The 21883-nt window shown below is 39.9% G+C and overlaps 3 protein-coding genes and 2 long non-coding RNA genes across 7 annotated transcripts; 2 read left to right on the top strand and 3 right to left on the bottom strand.

The window, feature by feature from the left end:
- Positions 1 to 188: 188 nt before the first annotated feature.
- On the bottom strand, positions 189 to 5134 carry LOC5519064 (allatostatin-A receptor). The gene is made up of 3 exons (XM_032363799.2): positions 4794 to 5134; positions 2227 to 2419; positions 189 to 1189 (listed from the first exon to the last, which is right to left on the bottom strand). Exons 1-3 carry the CDS (start codon positions 4954 to 4956, stop codon positions 316 to 318), a joined length of 1230 nt encoding a protein of 409 aa, XP_032219690.2. The 5' UTR covers positions 4957 to 5134; the 3' UTR covers positions 189 to 315.
- Positions 1033 to 5828, top strand: LOC125560967. The gene is made up of 2 exons (XR_007306979.1): positions 1033 to 1155; positions 5128 to 5828. It is a non-coding gene; the product is annotated as an uncharacterized LOC125560967 (long non-coding RNA).
- A 1366-nt stretch (positions 5829 to 7194) lies between these two features.
- On the bottom strand, positions 7195 to 14440 carry LOC5498116 (membralin). 3 transcript variants are annotated; one of them, XM_048723651.1, is made up of 13 exons: positions 14151 to 14440; positions 13169 to 13541; positions 11341 to 11451; positions 11040 to 11162; positions 10486 to 10586; positions 10346 to 10403; positions 10032 to 10115; positions 9768 to 9900; positions 9287 to 9386; positions 8485 to 8779; positions 8048 to 8088; positions 7873 to 8011; positions 7195 to 7625 (listed from the first exon to the last, which is right to left on the bottom strand). In XM_048723651.1, exons 1-13 carry the CDS (start codon positions 14289 to 14291, stop codon positions 7621 to 7623), a joined length of 1704 nt encoding a protein of 567 aa, XP_048579608.1. In that variant the 5' UTR covers positions 14292 to 14440; the 3' UTR covers positions 7195 to 7620. The 3 variants fall into 3 exon arrangements, with proteins under 3 accessions (XP_048579608.1, XP_048579607.1, XP_048579603.1); XM_048723650.1 differs by having other exon boundaries at positions 7885 to 8088; XM_048723646.1 differs by having other exon boundaries at positions 7873 to 8088.
- A 1738-nt stretch (positions 14441 to 16178) lies between these two features.
- LOC5519125 (equilibrative nucleotide transporter 8) lies at positions 16179 to 19065 on the bottom strand. The gene is made up of 2 exons (XM_001638920.3): positions 18327 to 19065; positions 16179 to 17664 (listed from the first exon to the last, which is right to left on the bottom strand). Exons 1-2 carry the CDS (start codon positions 18852 to 18854, stop codon positions 16906 to 16908), a joined length of 1287 nt encoding a protein of 428 aa, XP_001638970.2. The 5' UTR covers positions 18855 to 19065; the 3' UTR covers positions 16179 to 16905.
- A 736-nt stretch (positions 19066 to 19801) lies between these two features.
- On the top strand, positions 19802 to 20782 carry LOC125560973. The gene is made up of 2 exons (XR_007306983.1): positions 19802 to 20427; positions 20522 to 20782. It is a non-coding gene; the product is annotated as an uncharacterized LOC125560973 (long non-coding RNA).
- Positions 20783 to 21883: the final 1101 nt, after the last annotated feature.

The following is a 21883-nucleotide window of genomic DNA, read 5'->3' on the forward strand; positions in this document are numbered from 1 at the left end:
TTATTTAAAGTCTCTCAATAGAAATTAGGAAACGCAACGTCAATTAGGGAACTAGAAGCTCTCATTCTTAAAATAAGATTATTCGATAGATACACTGAAGATTGAGAGATTCGAGAAAACCGAACAATAAATTCAGAGCCCCTCTCGCCCCCATTTAAGGACCTAAAAAATTTATAGGTGAATCGCAATTTTCATTTGTCTTCTTTTTTATTGTAATTCTGTTATCTATTTTGCAGTTTTTCAGCACTCACACTTCAACACAACTATGATTTCGCCCTAATCTATAGACGCTGAATTGTTTTCCACGTGAAGTCTTCAAGTACGCGTTTCTTCGATCGTCGGACTCGGACTTTCAATACTCTGTAACTCAGTCCCATCAGCATCGTTCACAAAGCTCGCGGTCGTGTTATTTCCGGCGGAAGTGACACCAGGAATCTCAAGCTCCAAACTTTCAGCACCAGCTGGCACGTGACGCTTTTCGGGTTCCAAGACTGTAATGACAGAGCCATACTGAATGTTCTGTTGCATTTTACTGCTTAGCGGTCTATCTGTGGTTGAAATTGTTTCCGGCTTATTTTGGACACCAGTCCCCGTCGAGCCTTCCATCGGGGACCCGGATGTTGTGACGTCACAGTTCACCTGCGGTCCGCGGAAGCAAATGGCGCGAGCAAGAGCCGTGAACTTCTTTCTGTAAGTTCTGTTAGTCGCGCAATAGATCCACGGATTTATACAGCTGTTAAACATGCAGAGTATCACGGTCACGTGATGCGCGGGGACGTTTAGCTGGGAGTGACCGAATTTAAACAGAATGTAGTATAGTTGGTTAGGAGCCCAGCAAGCCGCAAGCGCAAAGGCCGTGAATGTGCACATGCGCAGTAGACGCATGCCAGCCTTGCCGTTGCGCCTCAGGAACTGACATCCGGGTTTGTGGACAGTCATCTGGAGGCTGATAAAGGTAGCGCACGTGACCAACACGGGGAGGAGGAACTTTAACAGGAACTCCCCCACGGCGACCACCAGACGGGTATTCTTATTGGTTATTGCCGTCACCCACTCACAAGTGGGCTCTGATGCATTGTGGGTAGTCAGCTCCATCTCTAGGGCATGCGGTGCGTTGAGGAGACATGACCACAGCCATACCATCGCCACGTAGAGGTACTTTCGGTTTTTTGCGAACATCGCTTTGTACCTGTATAAAGTGTGTGGTATTACAGAATGCACAAAGAGCATGCAAATTTGATAGCGCTCAAAATCCAGTACCGTCCAATGCTTACCAAAGTGCTAAACACTTTGTAAGTGTTTAGCACTTTACACGTCATTGTGAAAAATGTCAAGTTTGATTCAGCTAGCTTAGCTTAGTATGATCTATGATGACTTTCAGGAGTGCGCAGCACATTCCCGTCTCAACTTCAATCGCCGTAGTTTATTATGCAAAATGCATACACCTATTTCAATAAAGGTTGTCAGTGAAAATGGCAAATGGAAGTTCTACGACCGGAAGTAACCATGCGTCTTAACGAATATGGATAAATCAAAACAATTATCCATTAAAGGTTACCAATGCTCGACTCTGACATTGCTGGATTCTATTTAACACCTTGAATTTTACGAATAATTAGTACCCATAACCCATTTACCATTTGCCATTTGTACTGACAACTAGTGCAAATGAGTAGAGTCAAGTGAATTAACATGGCGCTGGTAGGGCTGCTGGGGTTGGGCCGCCGTTAGTAGACAAATCTAGAAAACCTATAAACTGCTTTTGTTGTGATCATGTTTGAAGTGTGAAAGAGAAAAAAAATGACAACAAAAAAATATTGGAGAAGCTTAAATTTTCGATTTTCGAGAGTCAGATTTTAATAGGTTTTAAATTCCACAGTCAGCCGAACAGACGGACTAACGACACATAAATACAGTGCAGACAGCGGATTCGGGAGAACGATTCACAAAAAAACAGCAATAGATCAAGAAGAATTCACAAGTTTTTTATTTGTTTATTGTTCTAAGCTCAAAGTGATTCTCGCTGGATCCGCATAGAATTTGTCCTCAACAGAGGTTCTCACTGTGTTTATGCGTCCTTAGTCCCTCCGGCGGGCATACTGTCATTCGGAACTGGACTTTTTGTTCGATTGCGCTTTCTGGGGATTATGAGACTTTGCGTGTTAAATAGTGCGCATTCAGCACACACACACTTCTAATAGAAGCGTTGGCTAATTTGCTACGTACTGGTGAGGTCTTGTCACGGCGTACCAGCGCTCAACAGCCATAAAGGTGAGTGTATATACGGAAATGATGCCGAGTGTGAAGACAAGGCACTGGGAGAAGATGATGCGGCAGAAAAAGTCCCCGATCACGCCAAGTGGAACCGTGAAGTACTGAGGGGCGACCACGTAGGCTGGCGTGAAGAACAAACTAAGGCCTGTAACAAGACGTAGCTATAATTTAATAGACGATAAATAAGACTTTAAGTCCTGAAGGGGACATAGATAAGAGCGGCCTGCTGCACCCACCCCAACGCTACGAGCCTGCGTCCTAGGAGGATCACGGGAAGTAAGAGAAGTCAGTAGTGGATCTACGGGATGGAGATGGGGTGGGTGGGTTACCGAATAATGAGATGCGGCGAAAGTAGAGCATGCCCCGGACCCCCCTTTCAGGTGCAGATTTCAAAAATTGTTGTAGCCTGCGTAGCGGCTAAAGGGAAAGGGGGAAAGGGGACGAGAGAAGAAAAAGCGAGCGCGAGGCCGAGGGGTACTGTCCAGTCCACCTGCCCTTCCCTTGAGCCGCTACACAGGCTAAGTTTGTTAGATCAATATCTTTCTTTTCTTTCTTGGGATCATCTATGGGATGGCTTGATTTTTAATGGAGGCATCCGGGATCACGATTCCACTCATGGGATCGATAATCAATTTGTCAGCCTTGGGATAACATGAAATCGAATACGCCAAATTTCCTATGCGACAGTTCGTGCTTTTGTATTATGTTTATCTTTAACTCACGTGTACGAGTGTATTAAAAATAGCAACAAGACTGCCATTAGGAACGTGATCCAATATCACCTGACCTATTTGAGATGCAAAAGACATTCGGGGAATGTCACAGAATGACCGCTGTCAAGCATGCTGTGCCTCTGATAGCTACTCTAACTGGTACTTGCGTAATCAGGCTTTTTGAGGCGATCGTCGCATGCAAAGAGGGAACATATATGCACTTAGGTCGTAGTAACTTATCTTCTTAATAATAACTGCGTGTTTAATAAAATAGAACTGCACAGCTAGTGATTTAAAATATTTCCATTGCCTTTTAAATGAAAGGCTGCTTCCGCTGAACGGCTAAATATGCCGATGATTTTAGTGGAAAGGCAAACAGTTTTCAAAATGTCCTGTACGTGACGTGAAAGTGAACAAACTTGTCAGGCCAAACTCTGCAAGATCACTAAACAAACACACCGACGAAAATATTTTATTGCCAACTGTGCCGAGTTCTAGAGTTATGTTCGTTGGCTCTAGAGACCTCCTTGATTTGAGAAGCCCCTTTACTCTACCGTTTTTGTCAGACGAAAGCAATAGTTTCGCTATTGCACACGTTCGGCTGAAACGTGTCGCAAATAAGGATTTAGTTTTGTTTGCAGAGAAAAAACGAAACATTGTCAAGCGAAATGTCTACCTTTATCAACGAGAACTATCCGAAGAAACAAAATTTAGGACATTAGGCGTTTCTCCCACTCACTTGAATTTATCATGTGATTTTTAGTATTATCTTTCGAACCTGAAATTGTAGTTCATAATGGCGTCGCCGATAAAAGGGCTTTAGCTCGTTGCGATTGCTATCACACCACATTTTTTTTTACTAGTTTTATTATCGATGTAAAGCTAGGCGATTAAATGATGTCATCGTGTTGCTTGTAACTTTAATCGACAGAAGCACATTTATTATATAGGACGAACATTACACCTGTACGTGGGCAAAACAATCACACTCGGATTCGTCTTAGAAAAGTTACGCAAAACAACGATAGGAGAGTTATACCATAGAAACCGAAAAATGAAATATAATTAAAGAATAATGCAAACATCTCGTTCAAAAAGAAGGGGGAATATCGTACAAAACAAACGAGTTGACATAATGTTCATTTTGAAGAATGGCAGAAGAGTTTTAAGTTTGAACAAAATGAATTGGGATGGAATTAGAAATATATAATTTTCTTCAAATGCGGCGGCTAAGTAAATGCGTTGCCAGAAACAATTATTTATCCAAGTATATATCATTTAACTAGAAGGAATTCAATTTATTCAACACCTTACCAAAAGTGGTTAGTTTTTCCGTCCCTTTTTGTAAAAGATGATTATGACGGGGATAATTATTTTCTATTTTAAAAGTGTGGAAAGCGTTGATTTATTCCTAACTGCTGTCTCGGGCGTGAATAAACGAAAGTTATAATAGCCGATATATGTATTATTGCAGCGACATAATCATTTTGCAACCAAAGTTATAAAATTGACATAAACAAGTAAACTTTTTCGTTGTACTTATTGGCAGAGTGTACTACTGGTTAATAAAATAATCATCTTCGAATATATGCGCAACGTTTGCTACTCTGATCACCTTATATTGATGGCTTTAGTATCAAAAGGTCAATTTTTAAGATGATAAAGTAAACTAGACCACCAGCGATTACAAGCTATGAACTGCATTTAAGACTAGAGAAAAAACAGGTCAAACTCTGATGGATCCGCGAATACGTTGTATAATAATGCGCGCGTAAAATATCATCTTCTCTTGACTCATACATTTACCTGTGCACATATCTGTTAAAGCCAGGCTGAAGAGCAGCACATTGCACGCCGTGTTCAGCAGTCTTTTGTCCCGAAGTAGCACGATGCAGAAGGTCGCATTGGAGCAGATTGCAAGGACAGCGATAATCGCAAATGAAACTTCCAAATAGACGTTATCAGCCATTTCTTGCCGTAATCCAGAGAACTGCGTCCCTAGTTCGGATAACTTGTCCCAGAGTGCAGTCTCTGATGATGACAAATTCGTGTATTCTCAAGAAGAATATGTTTTTAGCACAATCCAAGTGACGATTGTGCTTCCAAGTAAAACCAGGAAATTATGGATTTACTTTTTCAGGTAATACCGTGCATTTGGTCGATGTCTTCGGTGTGGGCGCGCGTCGATTATGGCATTTACTTCGTTGCTCTCAAAACAAAGCAAATCGAGTCCCTATGAGTAGAAGTTACAAGTCCATTCCGGTCCACTAAACGTTTGCCCAATCACGCGAGAGGATTAGAACGGGTTCGTTGACGGGCACTCTAGAAGAGAAGTGTCAACAACCGCTAAACGCAACGAGGGAAACAGGAAAATGCTCACGAGAGCATCAAGTGAAAGACTGGAATAAGCCGAGAAGTCAGACGGACTCGACCAAGTGACATTTGAGATGATTTTTCCGTACTGCAGGCTTTATATACATTTACGACTCTTCAGTTGAATGGAGAACCTGCAGGAACCTATATCTGCGCACCAAGAAACTAGGGTAAACACTAACTGTTTACACACATTAGGCACGGAAAAGACATGATCCATTCAAAAGCTTTTAAACGCATTAGTCGTGTCGTACAGAGAAGGCCATAATATATATACGTCGTTCTGCGAGCGGTATGGTTTCTTTTATAGTGCGGCTCGCGTTTTTAATTAAATGAGTTTTCAAGAATTTTACCACCCGTATTTGGAAGTCAGATGCTAAATTGACAACCAGTCAATTATTAACTGATAAAAGAAAATACACAAGCAATTTAAAATATTATTGAAAAGAAAAATAAAATTAAAGGGGAGATGAACAAACTTTATCAATACCAAATTTATGTGAAAGCAGTGTGCTAACACCTGTCGCACACGGTACTGAGGCTTATCAGAGATATAGCACGGGGTTGTTTACTAAGAACATGTATCGTCCCCCTCCCCCCTGGCCCTTCAATGTTTTTTTTAACCATATCATTCAAGTGCGTTTGAGCTCTATGGAGAGAAGAAATGAAAGAATTTAGAATAAAAGGGCTGAAATGGACAAGACTTTATCATTTTAGTTCACTTGAACTCATTTCCATCCCCCCCCCCCCCCCCCACCCCGCCCCCAGGACATTCTAGCAAAGGGCAATCAAATTCGCACACATAGGGGTTGCAATGGGTAAAACGAAATTTCGAAAGTTTCGCAAAAAGTCTTGGAGTCTAGTTTTCTTTCCCTTTTTCTTAGTCAAAATTTTAGGTGTCTTCGAGTCTTTTTTTTTTTTTTTTTTTTTTTTTTTTTTCTACAACGGTCTCGGGTTTCCTCTTCTTGGGCTCGGTTTTTGAGACCTGAAAAGCTCGGGCTCGGATTTCCGAAATTTGACAAAAGCCTCGGGCTCGGCGCCTTGGTAAGTCAATATTTGGGTGACCTTCAAACCTGCTCGGTCAATCTCTTGGAGGCCTGGGTCTCAGGGCATTTTAAGTTTTAGAAGATATCACCCGCAAATTTTATTAAAAGAATAATTAGCTAAGAGATCTGCGTTCATGCTATGGATCTGTCTATAAGAGAACATATGCTAATAAGGCTTCACGAAAACCTCATTTTGAATGTATAGTTGACTTTTTTTCTACTTTAACAGTTTCCGTTTCTGGCATAATTGCTTTTAAAGTCATATTAGTAACGCAGATTAATATTCTAACAAGCTGGTAGTTTCAAACGAATATTTTAGTTGATGGGCACTGATGAATGAAACCAGTAACATTCCAGAAAACCGCAGGGCCTCTGCAATTTGCAAACCATAAATGAGCAGGGGTAATAAAAAAAGGAATTTCTATTCATATTCAATTTCCATGCGCTTTCATTGACCACCCTCATCCACTCAGTTAACTTTCTCTTTAGCTCCTTATTTATTGTGCCATGTATTCAATTTACGAAAGAAAAAAAAATGGACACTGTCATTTCGCAGTCTGAGAAAGTTAATTTACTGCAGACATAGAAGGATTTTAGTGCCTTGAAGATTCCAAAATTTGTGGCTTTTCATCGTAAGATTTTCAAAAAAAATTTCACCGTAGGGTGACATCTTCTAAGAACATACCGCAAATAACTCCTACTCTAGTTTCAAATCTTCTGACGATATTATCATTCACGACTTAGCATTAAGTTAGGTCCAAAAAAAGGTAATCAATCATGACAACATATAGTTTCCACTACTTTATTATCGGTTTTATAACTATAAAGCTCTATACCCTTTATGCTTGTACTCTTTTCATGACTTTGTGAACCTCAGTGAGATTACCATACTTTATCTCTCTTTGATTTATTGAAGTGGCTCCTTGCACTGTTTGTCCTCTGTACAACAGCACATGCGCAGTGTGTCCATAACGAGTTAAGTTCCCGGATGAGTCTAACCAGAATTCCCTGTGACTCCTCGTTTACACTGCTCACACATCGTTCTGATTAACAGCTCATCCATAATATTTTGCTCCAGAGCGTGTCCTTCACGGCACATGGGTTAATGTTTCCATAAGAGCATGTTTTGATTGACGTTGGCTTGACAACGGTTGCTGCTGACGGTACGACAGCCGTGGGATTATTTTTCTCCGTAGTGCGCAAGCGCAACAACTTTACTCTGAAAAACAATAACACCTTCATGAGAAATTATTTTAAGCAATTTTTCACTGTTTGCTTCTATGTGTATGTTGATAGTCCCGTAATTTAGCCTGTAATGGAAAACACAGGGGTTTTTTTCTTCTTTTCAGTCTAGTTACGGTTTGCTATTAAGTTGTGAACGAATGTATGTAAATGTAATTTCATTCGAATTCCACTAAAAAGCCTTATTCCATATATGATTCCTTATTCCTTGATAGTCATTTCACCTGTAAATGTACCTGTCTTGGGTTTTTCGCCCTCCTGTCTTTCAGCCATGGATGTCCCAACACCTGCTTGCTGAGCCCCTACGGACGACGTTCCAGGTACTGTCTGTAAGCGTTCCTCTGTGGGGATACCAGGGACAGAATTTTGCAGGGGCGCAGTGGATGTAATTGGTAAAGAGCCATTGTGTCGACTTCTCAGCGTGGCTTCTGCAACTTCATCTGATATAAAACATGTAGTGAAATCATTTAAGGGCAGACAAAAAGATCCAAACAAGAAAAAACTCCAAACAAATAGATCCAAACAAGGAAGAACTCCAAACAGAAAGATCCAAACAAGAAATAACTTAAAACAAATAGATATAAACAAGAAAGAACCCCACCCCCCACCCCCCAAAAAATAGATCCAAACAAGAAAGATCTTCAAACAAATAGGTCCAAACAAACTAAAAATGGACGGATATACAGTAAGTATACAGAAGTTGAGGATAAGGCTGAATCACACCCTCTTGATAGCACAACAACCATCTTGCAGGCTAAAAAATATAATCCCATCTCCTGCATCACTCCTTGACCCATCCACACTGAACCCTTGAGGCGGCCAACACATATCCTCACCTTGTAGACTAAAAAAGGCAATCCCATCTCCTATTTCCCTTCTAGCGTCACTGGCACTTTCTTGGGGCTGCGTAAAAGTCCTATCCTGGTCCGCAACCATGTTCTGAATGGTGGCTTGCCCTGGGGCCTGGTGATTGACAGCTGGTGCTGGGTGAGGTTCTGCTGGGGGGACTTGCACCTCATCCGTCAGCATGGCTATGGGGTCAGCTAGGGGGTCTTCCTCAGGGTCCAACTGCTGAGCCTGACTGAGGATGGCTGGTAGCTCATAGTGGTGGAAGAAAAACAGCATTGAGTGCTGATGACAAGAAAGTGATTATAATATGTTATCAATAACAATGTTAAGAAGGTGTAGAGGCTCAGGATAAAAAAAACAGAGCTTACAACAGTGCTGGATGCAGACATACAGCAGCGAAAATATGAAACACTGTTAATATATGATAACTCAAGATAGAGGCAGAGGACAACAGTGCTAGATGCAAGACAGTGCTGGATGCAAGTCATACAGCAGTGAAAATATGAAACACTGTTAATATATGATAACTCAAGATAGAGGCAGAGGACAACAGTGCTAGATGCAAGACAGTGCTGGATGCAAGTCATACAGCAGTGAAAATATGAAACACTGTTAATATATGATAACTCAAGATAGAGGCAGAGGACAACAGTGCTAGATGCAAGACAGTGCTGGATGCAAGTCATACATCAGTGGTAAACCTTTAGTTTAGAAGATAACAGGGCTTACAGCAAATGAATTTTATAAAATGAGTTGAATTACATATATATGGCCTCTACCGAACTATACCTGAATAAATAGCCATGAAGTCACTAGAGCCAGGCCTGAGTACTGTCCATTGAAGCGATAGTGGTAACCATAAAATGCAAAATGGTACATGTAGAAGAACCTTGAAGGACAAACAAGGGACAGGACTGTTACTCACAGTGGCCTTCAAAGTAACATTTTTAGTAGCATTTATTAGGTGGCATTTCTCAAGCTAATGTGATTTTACTTGTGTCAGCACAAGTAAAATTAAGTGATGCTATTAATTGTTTAGACTCAGTTGTAAACTGCAAACCTTAGATTTTTCTAACAAGAGGCTTTTTAAAGGTCAAAAGTCCAGATTATTTTAGTTACTAAAATAAATTGATGTTAAATCAGCCAAAAAAATTAATAATGATATTGTATTTTTACATAATTTTAGTTAGGCAATAATGAACAAAGAGTTTTCAATACACAATGGATCCTTTAATCTTTTATTAGATAAAGTGCAAGCAGAGTAACATACCGAAGCCAAAACTTCTTGCTTTGTTGAGTATGACAGCAAATGGCATCATACTGGTCAGCCGTCCAGACAATGAGGATAATATAGAAGCTTGTTGTAGTGTCATTAAAAAATTCAGACATGATCGCCTCCATACCTTCAAATGAACAGGACACATGTTAACAACAAGTGCCATGTACAAAATATGCCGACTCATAGCATATATATAATAAAGTCTATACCTATAATAGTATAAACGTATGGCTTTTTATACACTGTAGTACTTACCAACTAGAGACAAAATAACAGTGAAGAGAGGAGCTGCAGGAAATGCTATGGTGACATTGAGATCCAGCATTTGAAGGAGATTCACTATATACCAGAAAAAATGTTGATTTTTATATGAGAAATTAACTAGATCTGGAATGATGAATTAAAATAATTCTCATGATAAAAAACCCTTTCATAGAACCTAGAAACTTAGGGTTTTGAATTCTCTCAACGCCTGCCTTAAAAACATCATGCAAGTGGAAAGTCATAAAAAATCACACAATGCATTAACTTCAGACAAATTTACTCTCAAACTTGCTGAATATACTCACCAATGAATATGAAAATCTGATGATGACAATACCTCAACAACATTGATATTGATATGGTCTGAAAGAGATGAATACTATATTTTCTTGAAGATTTAAACCAATAATTGAAGAATCATGCAACACCTCAATAGAGTACTCACAAATATGAACATGAGGACCAGCGCAACAAGATAAGAGCTGCGTGCCATCCACATGCTGATAAATCTGAAGTGATCTCCAGTCACTACATTCCTCAGATAACCTAATAAAACAATTCTGAATGTTAGACAATATTCCATAGTTGAGTGTTACATTATATTGCATAAACAAATAATATCAGAGAAAAAAACTGGGAAGAACATCTCCATCATAATTCTTAATAATAAATAGACAACATAACACTGGACTACATGAGATGTAATTTGTATTTTTTTCAGGTTATCCCCCATTTTTTCCCAGAAGGACACGCTAAGAGTGATTTGGTTCTTAGCCTTAAGATGGGTTAGCTGGTGACTGAAAAAAAATTCCTCAATAGGTAAATGATATGCACAAAACCATCAATAAAAGGGCTATATTTCTTGGTAACCTTTAAGGCAGGTTTCAAGTAGTTGCAGACTTTTTGCAGGAAAAGTCTGTTGTAGCACAACCTTTCCTGTTGTTGTGACCTTGATATGATGTCAGGTATAATGACATCAAGCCTGTATTTCTTTTCTACCTTTGTTGTCTTCATGCTCGGCAAGCCTTTTAATACTTGACATCAGCACGTCATCATATCCGAGGAACTCATCCAACAAGAAACGGCTGAGTGTGTCACCAAAGCACTGCTCTTCCTCTGGATCTATAATATTAATATCTATAATATTAATCTATATCTATAATATTAATAAAAATTCATTTAACATCACGTTGATTGTCACTTTGTTTGATGATTGTCATCATCAGCTATTGGTTTTGTTATTGGGTATAAAATATCTTTAAAACATTCATAAACACTATATAAAGTGCTGATAGCTTACTTAGTTTGACTGTCATGACAGTTATGTTGAGGCGCTTGCGGGTCTCTGTGGAAAGTCTTAGAAACCCATACTCCAATGCATACTCCATGCAATATTCTTCTTTTTTCTCTTCTAAAAAAAATACATTTAATGCCTTAGTTCAAGGAATGGAATAGGCTGTGTATTGTTCTATGAGTACGAAAACAAAGCTAAACAGTTTGGAGTTTGCTTTCAGCCATATAAACATTCTCTGGTAGAAAAGTTGCATGACAGCTGCTTTTGTGCCCAAACTCCAAAGGACTTTTATCATCTGGAAAAAGGCCAATTGACTGCATTCATGGTGATGCACACATATCCCCAGTGTGCATTATAGACAGGCTGTCAGCATTTGTAGGGGCACACAACGTCAGTACAAAAGTGCATGCTAATTCTTCTAGCCAAATTCGTTGTTGCAGGACTTCAGCGAATCCAATATCCTTGTCTTGTTTTGGAATAGTGCATAGTCAATCCACAGTATAAACCAATGGATTGCTCTGTACAGGACCCGAAATGATCCCAGGACCCGAAACGATCTCAGGACCCGAAATGATCCCCAAAAGTACCCCAAATGATCCTGGGACCCGAAACGATACTGAGGAGTCCCCGAAATCAACCCCAAGGAATTGTGGTAATGGACAAAGGGAAAGCAGAAGAAATACTTGCAATTCTTGAAGCATAATTAAGGGTTAACAGCAACTCAATTTCTAAACAACGTGACTTAAAAATATTAAATTCCAATACAATACTTCTATTTATTACATTGCCTGGCGTTAAACCCATAAACAGAGTCCAAAACAAATACACAACTTTCAATTGCTACTGAAAGGAATACAGCATGAACATCAGATCAACCACACTCTCGACCTTCCATCACTAAACTCTAAACATTTTGCGGTTCTGACACATGACTCTGACACTATAAATCTCATTTCCGGTAAACATCACCCCTAAAAATTAATATTCATTTGACAACCAAACATGTATTTTACCACAAAATTCTTGTTTACACGAGCAAATATTTACTGACACATTAAGAGGCAGCCGGTTTGGCCGAGAAGATGGAATGACAAAAGCACACTGAGTAATACACTCGAACAACCCTTCTACTAACGATGCAAAATATTAAGAAGATGTGGTATTTGTTGAAAGCAATATTACGTGAGTTTTGAATTTCCTCATGTAGCCGTGCGTACACCCTGGCATGATCTCATGATAGGATAGGTCTTTCATTCGCCGAATACAAACAAAAAGATAACCTTAACACATTTTGCTTCCTATGAAAAGCAGCATGTCCTATCCTTTCTTTTATGGCTTGTTATGTAAAAATGACTTATCCACGCCGGGTTCTTCAAATTACTATCACAGGAATTGTTAGTTGACCCCAATTTCTGACTCAACCACTCTATTTCCCCCGCAGTCGTATATGTCGCTAAATGTTTAATATGTTTTTAAAACTGAAAGCCAATCCTTACACATTCCTTTTGTTGTCCATTACTGCAATTCCTTGGGGTTCATTTCGGGGACTCTTGGGGATCAGTTGGGGAACTTTTGGGGATTGTTTCGGGTCCTGGGATCGTTTCGGATCCTGTACAGCTCTCAGGTTTTCACTTTTATGTCATTAACCAATGGACTGCTCACAACAAGGGAATTGGTTGGTCATGGTGGTATGACTAACTAAACGCTATTTCCAGATGGATTTGAATTCTCTAACAACAAATTTGGCTCTAAACAGCAAGTGAGGGAAAAATTGAGCACTAATTTTTATAAAGGATATTACAGAGACAGAAAAATAAATATTTGACAGCCTTACCCTCCTCTTTATGGCTCAGTAAATCAAGTGTACTATGAACCTCAGTGTTTCTGACCGGCAGCTGACTGTGCTGAGGTTTTACATCGCCATATAGCCTGTAGGTCAAGTTAATAGACTTGTTTTCTTTCTCATGAGAGTCCTTCAGCTCTGTAATATTCCAGTCTATACTACTATTGAGCTTTTCCGATAAAGTACTGTTCATAATAGTGCTATTGTCATTATCAGGGAGACGAGTCAGGGGAGCAGTTCTTTTTATGGTGACCCGTAGGACGCCATCCCGTGGCCATGTAGATTTTACATGGTCCAAACAGTCTATAGGCGTTCTAGAAAACGCATTATGTATATAGGCCAAGATGATGAAGCATGTCAATGCCTGAAATTTAAGTGAGCATTGATTAGCAAAAGTCAAATCTCAAATGTCATTATAATAAATTTGAATTTTAACTCATTTATTATTTTAAAACCTTTTTTAATCAAAAAACACATTGTCCTGTCAGCTGTTTATACTCTGCAGAGGACCCCTTAGCTGAGAAAGAGATCTCGAGGGAACAAACAAGTCTTTGAAATAACATTGATATATTTCTTGGAGGTTTGGTTTACGTGCCCCATGTAAAGTGTGCAAAACGTAAACGTGACACGGCTTATATACAGACTACGCGACTGATGTCACGAAGTTAAAACAATGCATTTAATGCCATCTCAATTTAATAATGATAAAAAGTGGTAGGCGATTTTATTTTATTATGAATAGTAAAATCGCACATTTCGATCTATATATATTCTTCGTGGCCAACCAGAGGTTGGTAGTTTCATTCAAAACAACACTGACCAGTTGTTTCTAAAGTGAGAATAATATCACTCGCATAAATATGAGTACAAAAAAAATATCGCGATTTTTCTATAACTTATGACACTGAATATCTGAATTCCACAGCAAATCACAAGAGCAATAAAAATGTTTTATATTTATGAACTAGTTTACCTTAATGAGAACACCCATCTCGAGGAGAGCACGAACAAGTGGAGGAAAGGACCTCGCATACATAAGCGCCATTTTGAAAAACAGCGCCCGAAATAATCTATCTCTTGCATGGATAAGCGGGTTTCCTGCTTCCACTGGCATGGTTAGTGATGACACCGTTCCTTGGGGGATCTTACACGGTGTTATGTGAAAATAAAACGGCTTCAAAGGCCGTGTAATTGTTGTGTTTCCCTCTATCGTGGCTACGAAACTCCATCATGTAGACAACACATCGAAAAGGAAATACGAAGTCGTCGAACCCAGGCTATTCGAGCAGTCGCGCGGCCGGACATGACATCATACTGAAGACTTTGCACTGGTAGACTTTGCACTTTTGTTGGTGGACCAAATTTACTTATTTCAATGGATTTGTACAACACTTCCAACTTTACTTTGAACACCAGAAAAAGTGCAAAAGCCATATTGAAACGTGAGAGGTAACAGCCCATACCAGAACCAAATAAAATATGGCACCTGGAAGCCCAATCTCTCTATTTGTCCCTAACGATATTTACGAAGTTCTGGTAGTAAAAGTTCAAATCGTGAACCGACATGACGGAAAAAACCTGGAAAATGCGAAAATTGAGATAGAGAAAGAAGACACAATTTCTTACAATGGCCATCGGTTTCTTATTACAGACTGACTTTCAAAACACGAATAATGGAGGCTGAAGTGCACATACCCAGATTTTGGCTTTTTAGGATAGTTTTTGAGTTTTTCCTTGATCATCCTTGCGCTTGTATCAGCTCAGGGAGGAAAAGCTCAAATTTCAATAACACTTTACAAAAAGTCGCATCAATTGAAAAAAGTCGCACTTGATATTTTGTTTGATATTACTCACTAAGTACTTAGAGAAATTTTGCGCCTTATTAGATGTGAAATGGGCTTATTTGAAGCGTCGCGTATTTTCGTCATGTCTCGTGAATCTTGAAAAAGGCGCTTTAATTTGGACAGAGAACACGCAAAAAGTAAACATGAACACAACACTAGACTACACACGTGTTTTCAAAAAGTTGTTTTTTATTTTTCTCTAGTTTTGTTTTTCGCCCTGTTTGGAGCTACGCTCTGTGACAGTATCCATCCCTCATAAAATACCATGTTGTTCGTTGTCGTGAGACATATTTCAGCCATTCTAGCAATTCATAACAGCATGTTGCATCGTTCGCTAGCCGACCAGGTAAAAAAAGATAATAGAACAAAGTATTATTGAATAACAACATTGTTGTATCGGCGTGTTGGGGGATTAAAACTACGATTAAAACTACGGAAAGAGGGCTTGTCTGAATGGTTTTTTTTTTAATGAACTGAACAAATCCCTCGCGGGCTCATCAATCACATAACACCATGTCAACAGGGAACCCAATAACAATAACGATAATGTCAATATATGAATGTCAGTTGTATATGAGTTCAGACAGTTGCCAAATTAGTCAAAACAAAAAAAATTCTGTACCTGGAGCTATAGGTGGTCCGCTCTTCGATCTAGGTGCACTTCTGCTTTTTAAAAGAATTTTAGAGATTTTGTTTTCCCCACAGGTAGCCCTAGCTCTTTATTTGTCCCTAATGATATTTACGGTAAATATTGCAATGCTAGGAAACAGCTTTTTTTGCATTTTGATTACTCATTTCAATAATATTAAATAAAAGTTAAATAAAAGGGATGAAACTTTTTTGACCCCCCCCCCCCCTTCAACCACATTGAAACTTTTTTACCCCCCCCCCCCCCCATCAATGTACCCTACACTATATTAGCCCTCCCCCGCATATGGGAAACGACCCCCCCCCCCCCCCCCCCTCGGTCATAAATAATGAACATTTCCTAAACACAACTTGACATAACCCATGTCATTTTCTCCGTTCGAGTATTGCTTTTTCTACCTCTTTCATATCTTCTCTTTTTCTCAGATATTTTTTGCTACTGGTGTTCTCTGCTTATTCCTAGTCACAGTAACCACCTTGGAAGAATAACCGGCAACGATAGACATATGTTGTTAGTAGGGGGAAGTGTAATTTATTTGTTGAACCACACAAAACCCAGAAGCCTAACACCGGAAATAAACATCGAATACAAACCACAACATTGCCCCAGAGTCTTCGATATGGCCTCAAGGGACCTCTCCAAGCGCTGAAAACATATAGATGCTTATTTTATCAAAAAATAAAATAATTCTCAGGGGGTTTGAATCATAACAAACAGAAAGATTAACTAGCGCAATTCTCTTGCAATCTTTGTTACCCAATACTCTCATACGTCTCTGATTGGCTATTTTGAAAAATACTACACAGGCTTCCAGTCTTGCAAGTTACGCTCCTCCTTTAAATACAAAATAACCTAATACCTTCCAAAATATTTTATTTCTATAGAGGAAACAGCATGACCAATGTAGGCTGAGAGAGTAAAGTAATTTGTAAAGCATATCGAGCAATTTATTTTTTTTTTTAATTTGAAATTCCAGGAATGGAATTTCATTCCAGGAGTGGAATAAACTATAATGGTATGCTTTGTAATTTTATTGTGCATCTACAAAGATGCATGCCAAGAATTTAAGTGTGGGGGAAGGGAAGGGGGTTTCTCAGCTTACAGTGGTACTGACTTTTCTTTCATTTGAGCAGACTTTCAAGATCAGTCAAGTGGTTCCTCCCCTTCCCCCAGGCTACATGCCTGATCTATCTGTAAACTGTCATAATAGCAAGAATCCTTGGTGACTCTATTGATTAGTTCACCCTTTCTATTAAAGCTTTCAAACCCAGGCTTAAAGCACTGCCTCCAGCCATTCCAAGGGTCATGCTCAAAACCCCAAGATACCCAACTGTTTCCTTAGCCCTCCCAGGTACATCCACTGATGCCTGGGACATCAAGGATGTACTGAGGTGCCCTGTCGACAGTCCAAGTAGGCCTACAAACGTTGCCATCCAAGCGGGTTTTCTGCTAAGCATGTATGGGGGTACACTTAGACAGATACCAATGACCAGAGAAAACCGGACAAATGTAGAGAGCCAAGCCCAGCCTAGATTATAGGTATAGTACATAGTTAGTGGTCCTCTTCCAATGACATCACCAATGTTATAAACCAGCACAAGTAGCACAGGGTACCAACCATGACCCAGGAAATCATTTGCCATGGTGACAACTGATGGCATGACCATGAACTGCTGAAGATGTATTAGCATCAGGAGGAAACAATAGCAAAACACTCGCTTGTAGCTAAGGACCTTGAGAGCTTCAATTGTGAACCCCACCAGTCTGCGGATTGGATGACGTAGATCTTTGTCTAGGCTGTATCTAGCTGCTCTTGAGTAGTAGCGCTGGAAGGCTGAGCCACTCATAAGGCGGATGAAGAGGATGATAACCAAGGCAATGAAAACAGATGTGGCACCAAAGTAGTAATAACTGGATAGATGCATGCTGGATGTCGTGCTCTTGGTGACAATACGGAGGATGGTTATAATGCCACCACAGATACTTGCACCAAACTGAAAATAGAATTGTTTTTAGAAAGAGATGCATATGGTGCCCGTCTCTAGGCTAGATATATGGGTTTGAAATGCTATATCAAGGTTTGCCATTCAAATCTATGCTGTGGTCACTAGAAGCTGAATCCCCACCTGAGTGGATAATGAATACAAACACAATCAAATAATAGCTTTTCTGTTTCATAATATTCAGATATATACTCAAAACTGTAAATTCGATTGCATTCTATCTATTTGGAATTTGAACATATTCAAACATTATTTGGGGAACTATGCTTGTTTATATTATGTATAGCAAAATAACTGAAATGTCCAGGAATGAATAAATCATTGATATTTCGTTGTTTGGGAGCCTTGTGTGCTTATATTATGTTCATAATGTAATTTCTATCAAAAATAGGGAAGTGGACAAGAATGAATCATTATTCATTCAATGATTCATAAATAATTAAATTTCGTTTTGGGAAGCCTAATACAATTTACTAAAAAAAAAATCAATAAGAATGGAAACATAGAGTTAACAAAACTTCCCAAATAAAACTCATTCAGAATAGAATTAAGTTATAAGTATTAGGTAGAAAGTAAACATTGTCACTAATTTATTTTAGATTTATTTCAAAACAATAGAGCTTGACGTTCTTTGAACCTCAATTGTTGCCTACCATCAATCCCTGGGTGTACAAGGGAGGCAATGCATGACTCGTGAGGCCGAATAAGGTCGACTGGCAGACTGCATCAGCGAGACCTAGGATGCCAGCAACGAGAAGGACGGACCAGTAGTGAGTCTTTAGGCAAGTTGCACCGCATAACTCAAGCTGATCTAACGCAATAAATGCCACCATCGACACAGCCATCACGCTAAAACCACTGACAATCCTCCATTTGAAGCTTGAACCACGTCCCCATACAAGATTCACAAACGAACCACAAAACAGTAGTGGATTGTAGATGACATTCAATGCGAACTCTGGCTCCTTGCTTGGAAAGATGACATCGAAGTAATCAACTGCGGCAAAAATGACGAAAACCGGCAAAACTGAACCAATCCCAAAGAAAACGAATTGCAAGTACATTGGAAGATTCTTTCTCTTGAGCATACTGGCTAGGGGACGTTTCCTCTCAGTCGAGAGAGGAATATCCGAGCCATCTTCTTCAAGGAATTGCTCGGCCTCGGCCTCCAAGTCCGCCATGTTCGTTTCACGTTGCGCCAGGATTACTGCCTTTCTTTAGCACGCAAAGTAATATGATACACACAACCGGAAGACCTTCTGTCTCGCTAGGGGTATTTGACAATAGGTTGATGAGAAATGCCTCCTCTAAATCCAAAAGAAACAAGGTCCTTTTATTAAGGTTGAGCAACTTCAAGACGATGAAAGGCGTTATGTCGAGGGACCGCATGCCGGCTACTGCTGGCTTATAAGGGATTTTACAATAGGGGAGGGGTGGCTGGTTTGATTTTTTTTTGTGAAATGGTACGTAAAGCCGCGCAGAGGCGGATCCAGGAAAAAAAAAATCTGTCTGTAGCATAATCATTGATGACCAGTAGCGTATCCTTGTTCTTCACTAGTTAAGAATGGTCTCTCTGATTCACTGTACTATATTTTTTCTAAGGAAAGCGTTAGCAAAATACGGTGTAAAGATTGTGTTATTTTTTTTTTTCTATTACTTACTATCAGTTTTTTTTGTCATTTTTTCCTTTAAATTTTGCACTCGGTTATATAACATGCGCCGCTAGAGAGGATCTCTTTATACGGGTATATGCAGGCCATATATACTCATCAATAGGAGAACAGGAGAAGTCTCCGCTGTTTTGCTGACGAGGTGCTCGCGCCTAACGTCCACACGCGGCCGGTACGATTATCGGCCTTCTAAAGCCATCGGTGTTTTTGAAACAAGCAAAACAATCATATGTTGCAATTTATTATGAACTCACGTCATTTCAATACCGGTCCCCTAAAACCATTGAGCCTCCTTCCGGTCGATTACGTAACAATCTCCGATGATTTTTAAAGGAAAACGCGAAAAATATTTCAAAATATTGAAAGCAGTGTGTCTATTGAAAGTTTCTTCGAGGAAGGGACTGATAATTTAGAGCGGATGGAATGTTAAATATCTCTGAATTTTGTCTTTTAACGGCTGAGGTTTCCGTTGGACCTCCGGAAGTGAACTGGTGACAATGCGGCTTTAACAGTGCACATAAGGGTAATCTATAAGTCGTAGCTTTGTTTAATTGCAGAGTAAAATTACCTATGTACCGTGCACCAAGAGATGGTGACCGAGGGATCGCATTGAAGCAAAAGCTCTCGACTTCTACATTAACAGGATGAGCGGAAGCAAAAACAGTCAGGAGAGAGATAACGACAAAAAAGAAGAAAAAAAAGGAGAGAAGGGCTTTTAAAAAAATTGAAAAAAGTACATTGTTTTTTGCTTTGACATTTGGCAACTTTCAATACTTTGTTCTATTATCTTTTTTTACATGGCAGGCTATCTGGCGCTTTAGAGACGTGTTGTTCGCAATGGCAGCCAGGAAAAACCACCATAAACCAATGAAAAAGCCCACGTTAAAGGGAGACAATTTCAGAAGACCTCAATGTTGTGGTGTTCGACCTGGAGACCATACAGGGCTTTGAAAGGATACATACCTGATACAGATTGCAAGCGTTGGACCTAAAAAAGGACATAGTTCTCGTTTTCCATCCTTCTCCCCGGTTCCATCATCCTGCTGATCAAAAGTGACTGGTCTTCCTCTTGGCACTACGCAAAGTGAGTTTTATATCGAACAGTATAGAAAAATAGTGCCTACCCACTTTAAGTATTGCGTTATTTTTCTTGTATTTTTTATTTTATTTTTCTGAAGGCAAGAAGCTTTTCAAGGGCGGGAGAGCTGTGGAAGCAGCCCCTTCTTGGTTTATCCTCTACACAAACCGGCACTGTAAGCAGCTCACAACTGCCACTCCTTTGATGCACCACGGATCGTGCATAACACACAACAGCAGCAGCTGTATGGCTGACGACAAGGGCGGATACAGGGGGGGGGGGGTGGATTGGGTGGATATCCACCCCTTTTTTGAGTAGAAAAACGCTTGTTTGAAGAAAATAAATGCCTCAGCCTGCTTGACTTTGCTTACGCGACAAATCCAATTCAGCTTTAAGTATTTTCACATCTATGTAGTGACCTACAAAGAACCACTGGATCAGTTGTAAGCCGTCTATCCGGCCATTATTCACCCTCCATTTTGAAATCCTGAGCCGCCCCTGGATGAATTATCACGTCTTGAGCTGTACTTTTGACACTCCCTGATTGCTGCTCGCAAATTCTTCAAGGGCAAATATGGCCTTACTGTCTGATCTCTATCGTGAGACATTTGGGTGCGAATTCAACACGATGTCGTCGAGGGCTACAGCGCCCTGAAGGTGATTCTAAACGAGATTGGCCCTAAACTCCAAATAAAGGTCTGCGAGACATAGCCATCCGTGTCATGCTACAACCAGTGTGATTTACACCCCTTTAACGTTTGTGTAGCATACAGTGTCGTGCCATAGTCGCGCCAATAGATAAGTCAAATCTAGTGGAAAATTTAGTTTCACAAACACCGCACAACCTTAAAGAAAATATTACATTTTGCTCAAATCTGGTCGAAACGGCCACGTGTTCTCCAGTTCCACTAGTTCTTTAATCTAAATACGCCGAGATATAGGAGGCATATTTATTATCAGGTCCCTGGAAAGGGACCTGATGATAAATATATGATAGCGAGCAGCAGGCTATTGCCTATTTCTTGCCAAACAATCCAAGCTTTTAGAACAGGTTTAGCCATATTGAAGCCCAGAACATGTGTCAGCTCTTTTTTATTAGACAAAGTGGGCCTATCGAAAACAATTTGATTATGGCAATCGGCTTGTCCTCTGTCTCTATAAAGCATTCTGTGAAGCTTACCCTTGTACCCTAGGATTTGAAAGAAAAAAAACATTGCGCTTAAACTGAGACATTTTAGCAAGCGGTGAGCACAGTAGTAGCTGAGCAATGCAAATTGAGCACAGAGGTTTTAATCTTCTATTTTTAAATGAAGAAAAGTAACGGATCTAGGGGGGAGGGTTTAGGTGGTTTAACCTTTAACCCCCCCCCCCCCCCCCCCCCATTGGCCTGCCAGAAAACCATATGTTACAAAAAAAATTACCCCCTCCCCCCTTTGTTACTGAGCCAAACCCCAGCCCCTTT

The sequence above is a fragment of the Nematostella vectensis genome, chromosome 1 (assembly GCF_932526225.1).
Source record: "Nematostella vectensis chromosome 1, jaNemVect1.1, whole genome shotgun sequence".
NCBI lineage: Eukaryota > Metazoa > Cnidaria > Anthozoa > Actiniaria > Edwardsiidae > Nematostella > Nematostella vectensis.

Excerpts from the sequence above, each read along its gene's own strand:
- LOC5498116 (XM_048723646.1), bottom strand. The coding sequence starts at position 14,291 with ATGCCAGTGGAAGCAGGAAACCCGCTTATCCATGCAAGAGATAGATTA. Across the intron at positions 11,163-11,340 it reads TGTCATGACAGTCAAACTAA|ATCCAGAGGAAGAGCAGTGC; the intron begins GTAAGCTATCAG and ends TTAATATTATAG. Across the intron at positions 10,116-10,345 it reads TCAGATTTTCATATTCATTG|TGAATCTCCTTCAAATGCTG; the intron begins GTGAGTATATTC and ends TCTGGTATATAG.
- LOC5519064 (XM_032363799.2), bottom strand. The coding sequence starts at position 4,956 with ATGGCTGATAACGTCTATTTGGAAGTTTCATTTGCGATTATCGCTGTC. Across the intron at positions 2,420-4,793 it reads TTTAACAGATATGTGCACAG|GCCTTAGTTTGTTCTTCACG; the intron begins GTAAATGTATGA and ends GTCTTGTTACAG. Across the intron at positions 1,190-2,226 it reads GCCGTGACAAGACCTCACCA|GTACAAAGCGATGTTCGCAA; the intron begins GTACGTAGCAAA and ends CACTTTATACAG.
- LOC5519125 (XM_001638920.3), bottom strand. The coding sequence starts at position 18,854 with ATGGCGGACTTGGAGGCCGAGGCCGAGCAATTCCTTGAAGAAGATGGC. Across the intron at positions 17,665-18,326 it reads TGTACACCCAGGGATTGATG|TTTGGTGCAAGTATCTGTGG; the intron begins GTAGGCAACAAT and ends TTCTATTTTCAG.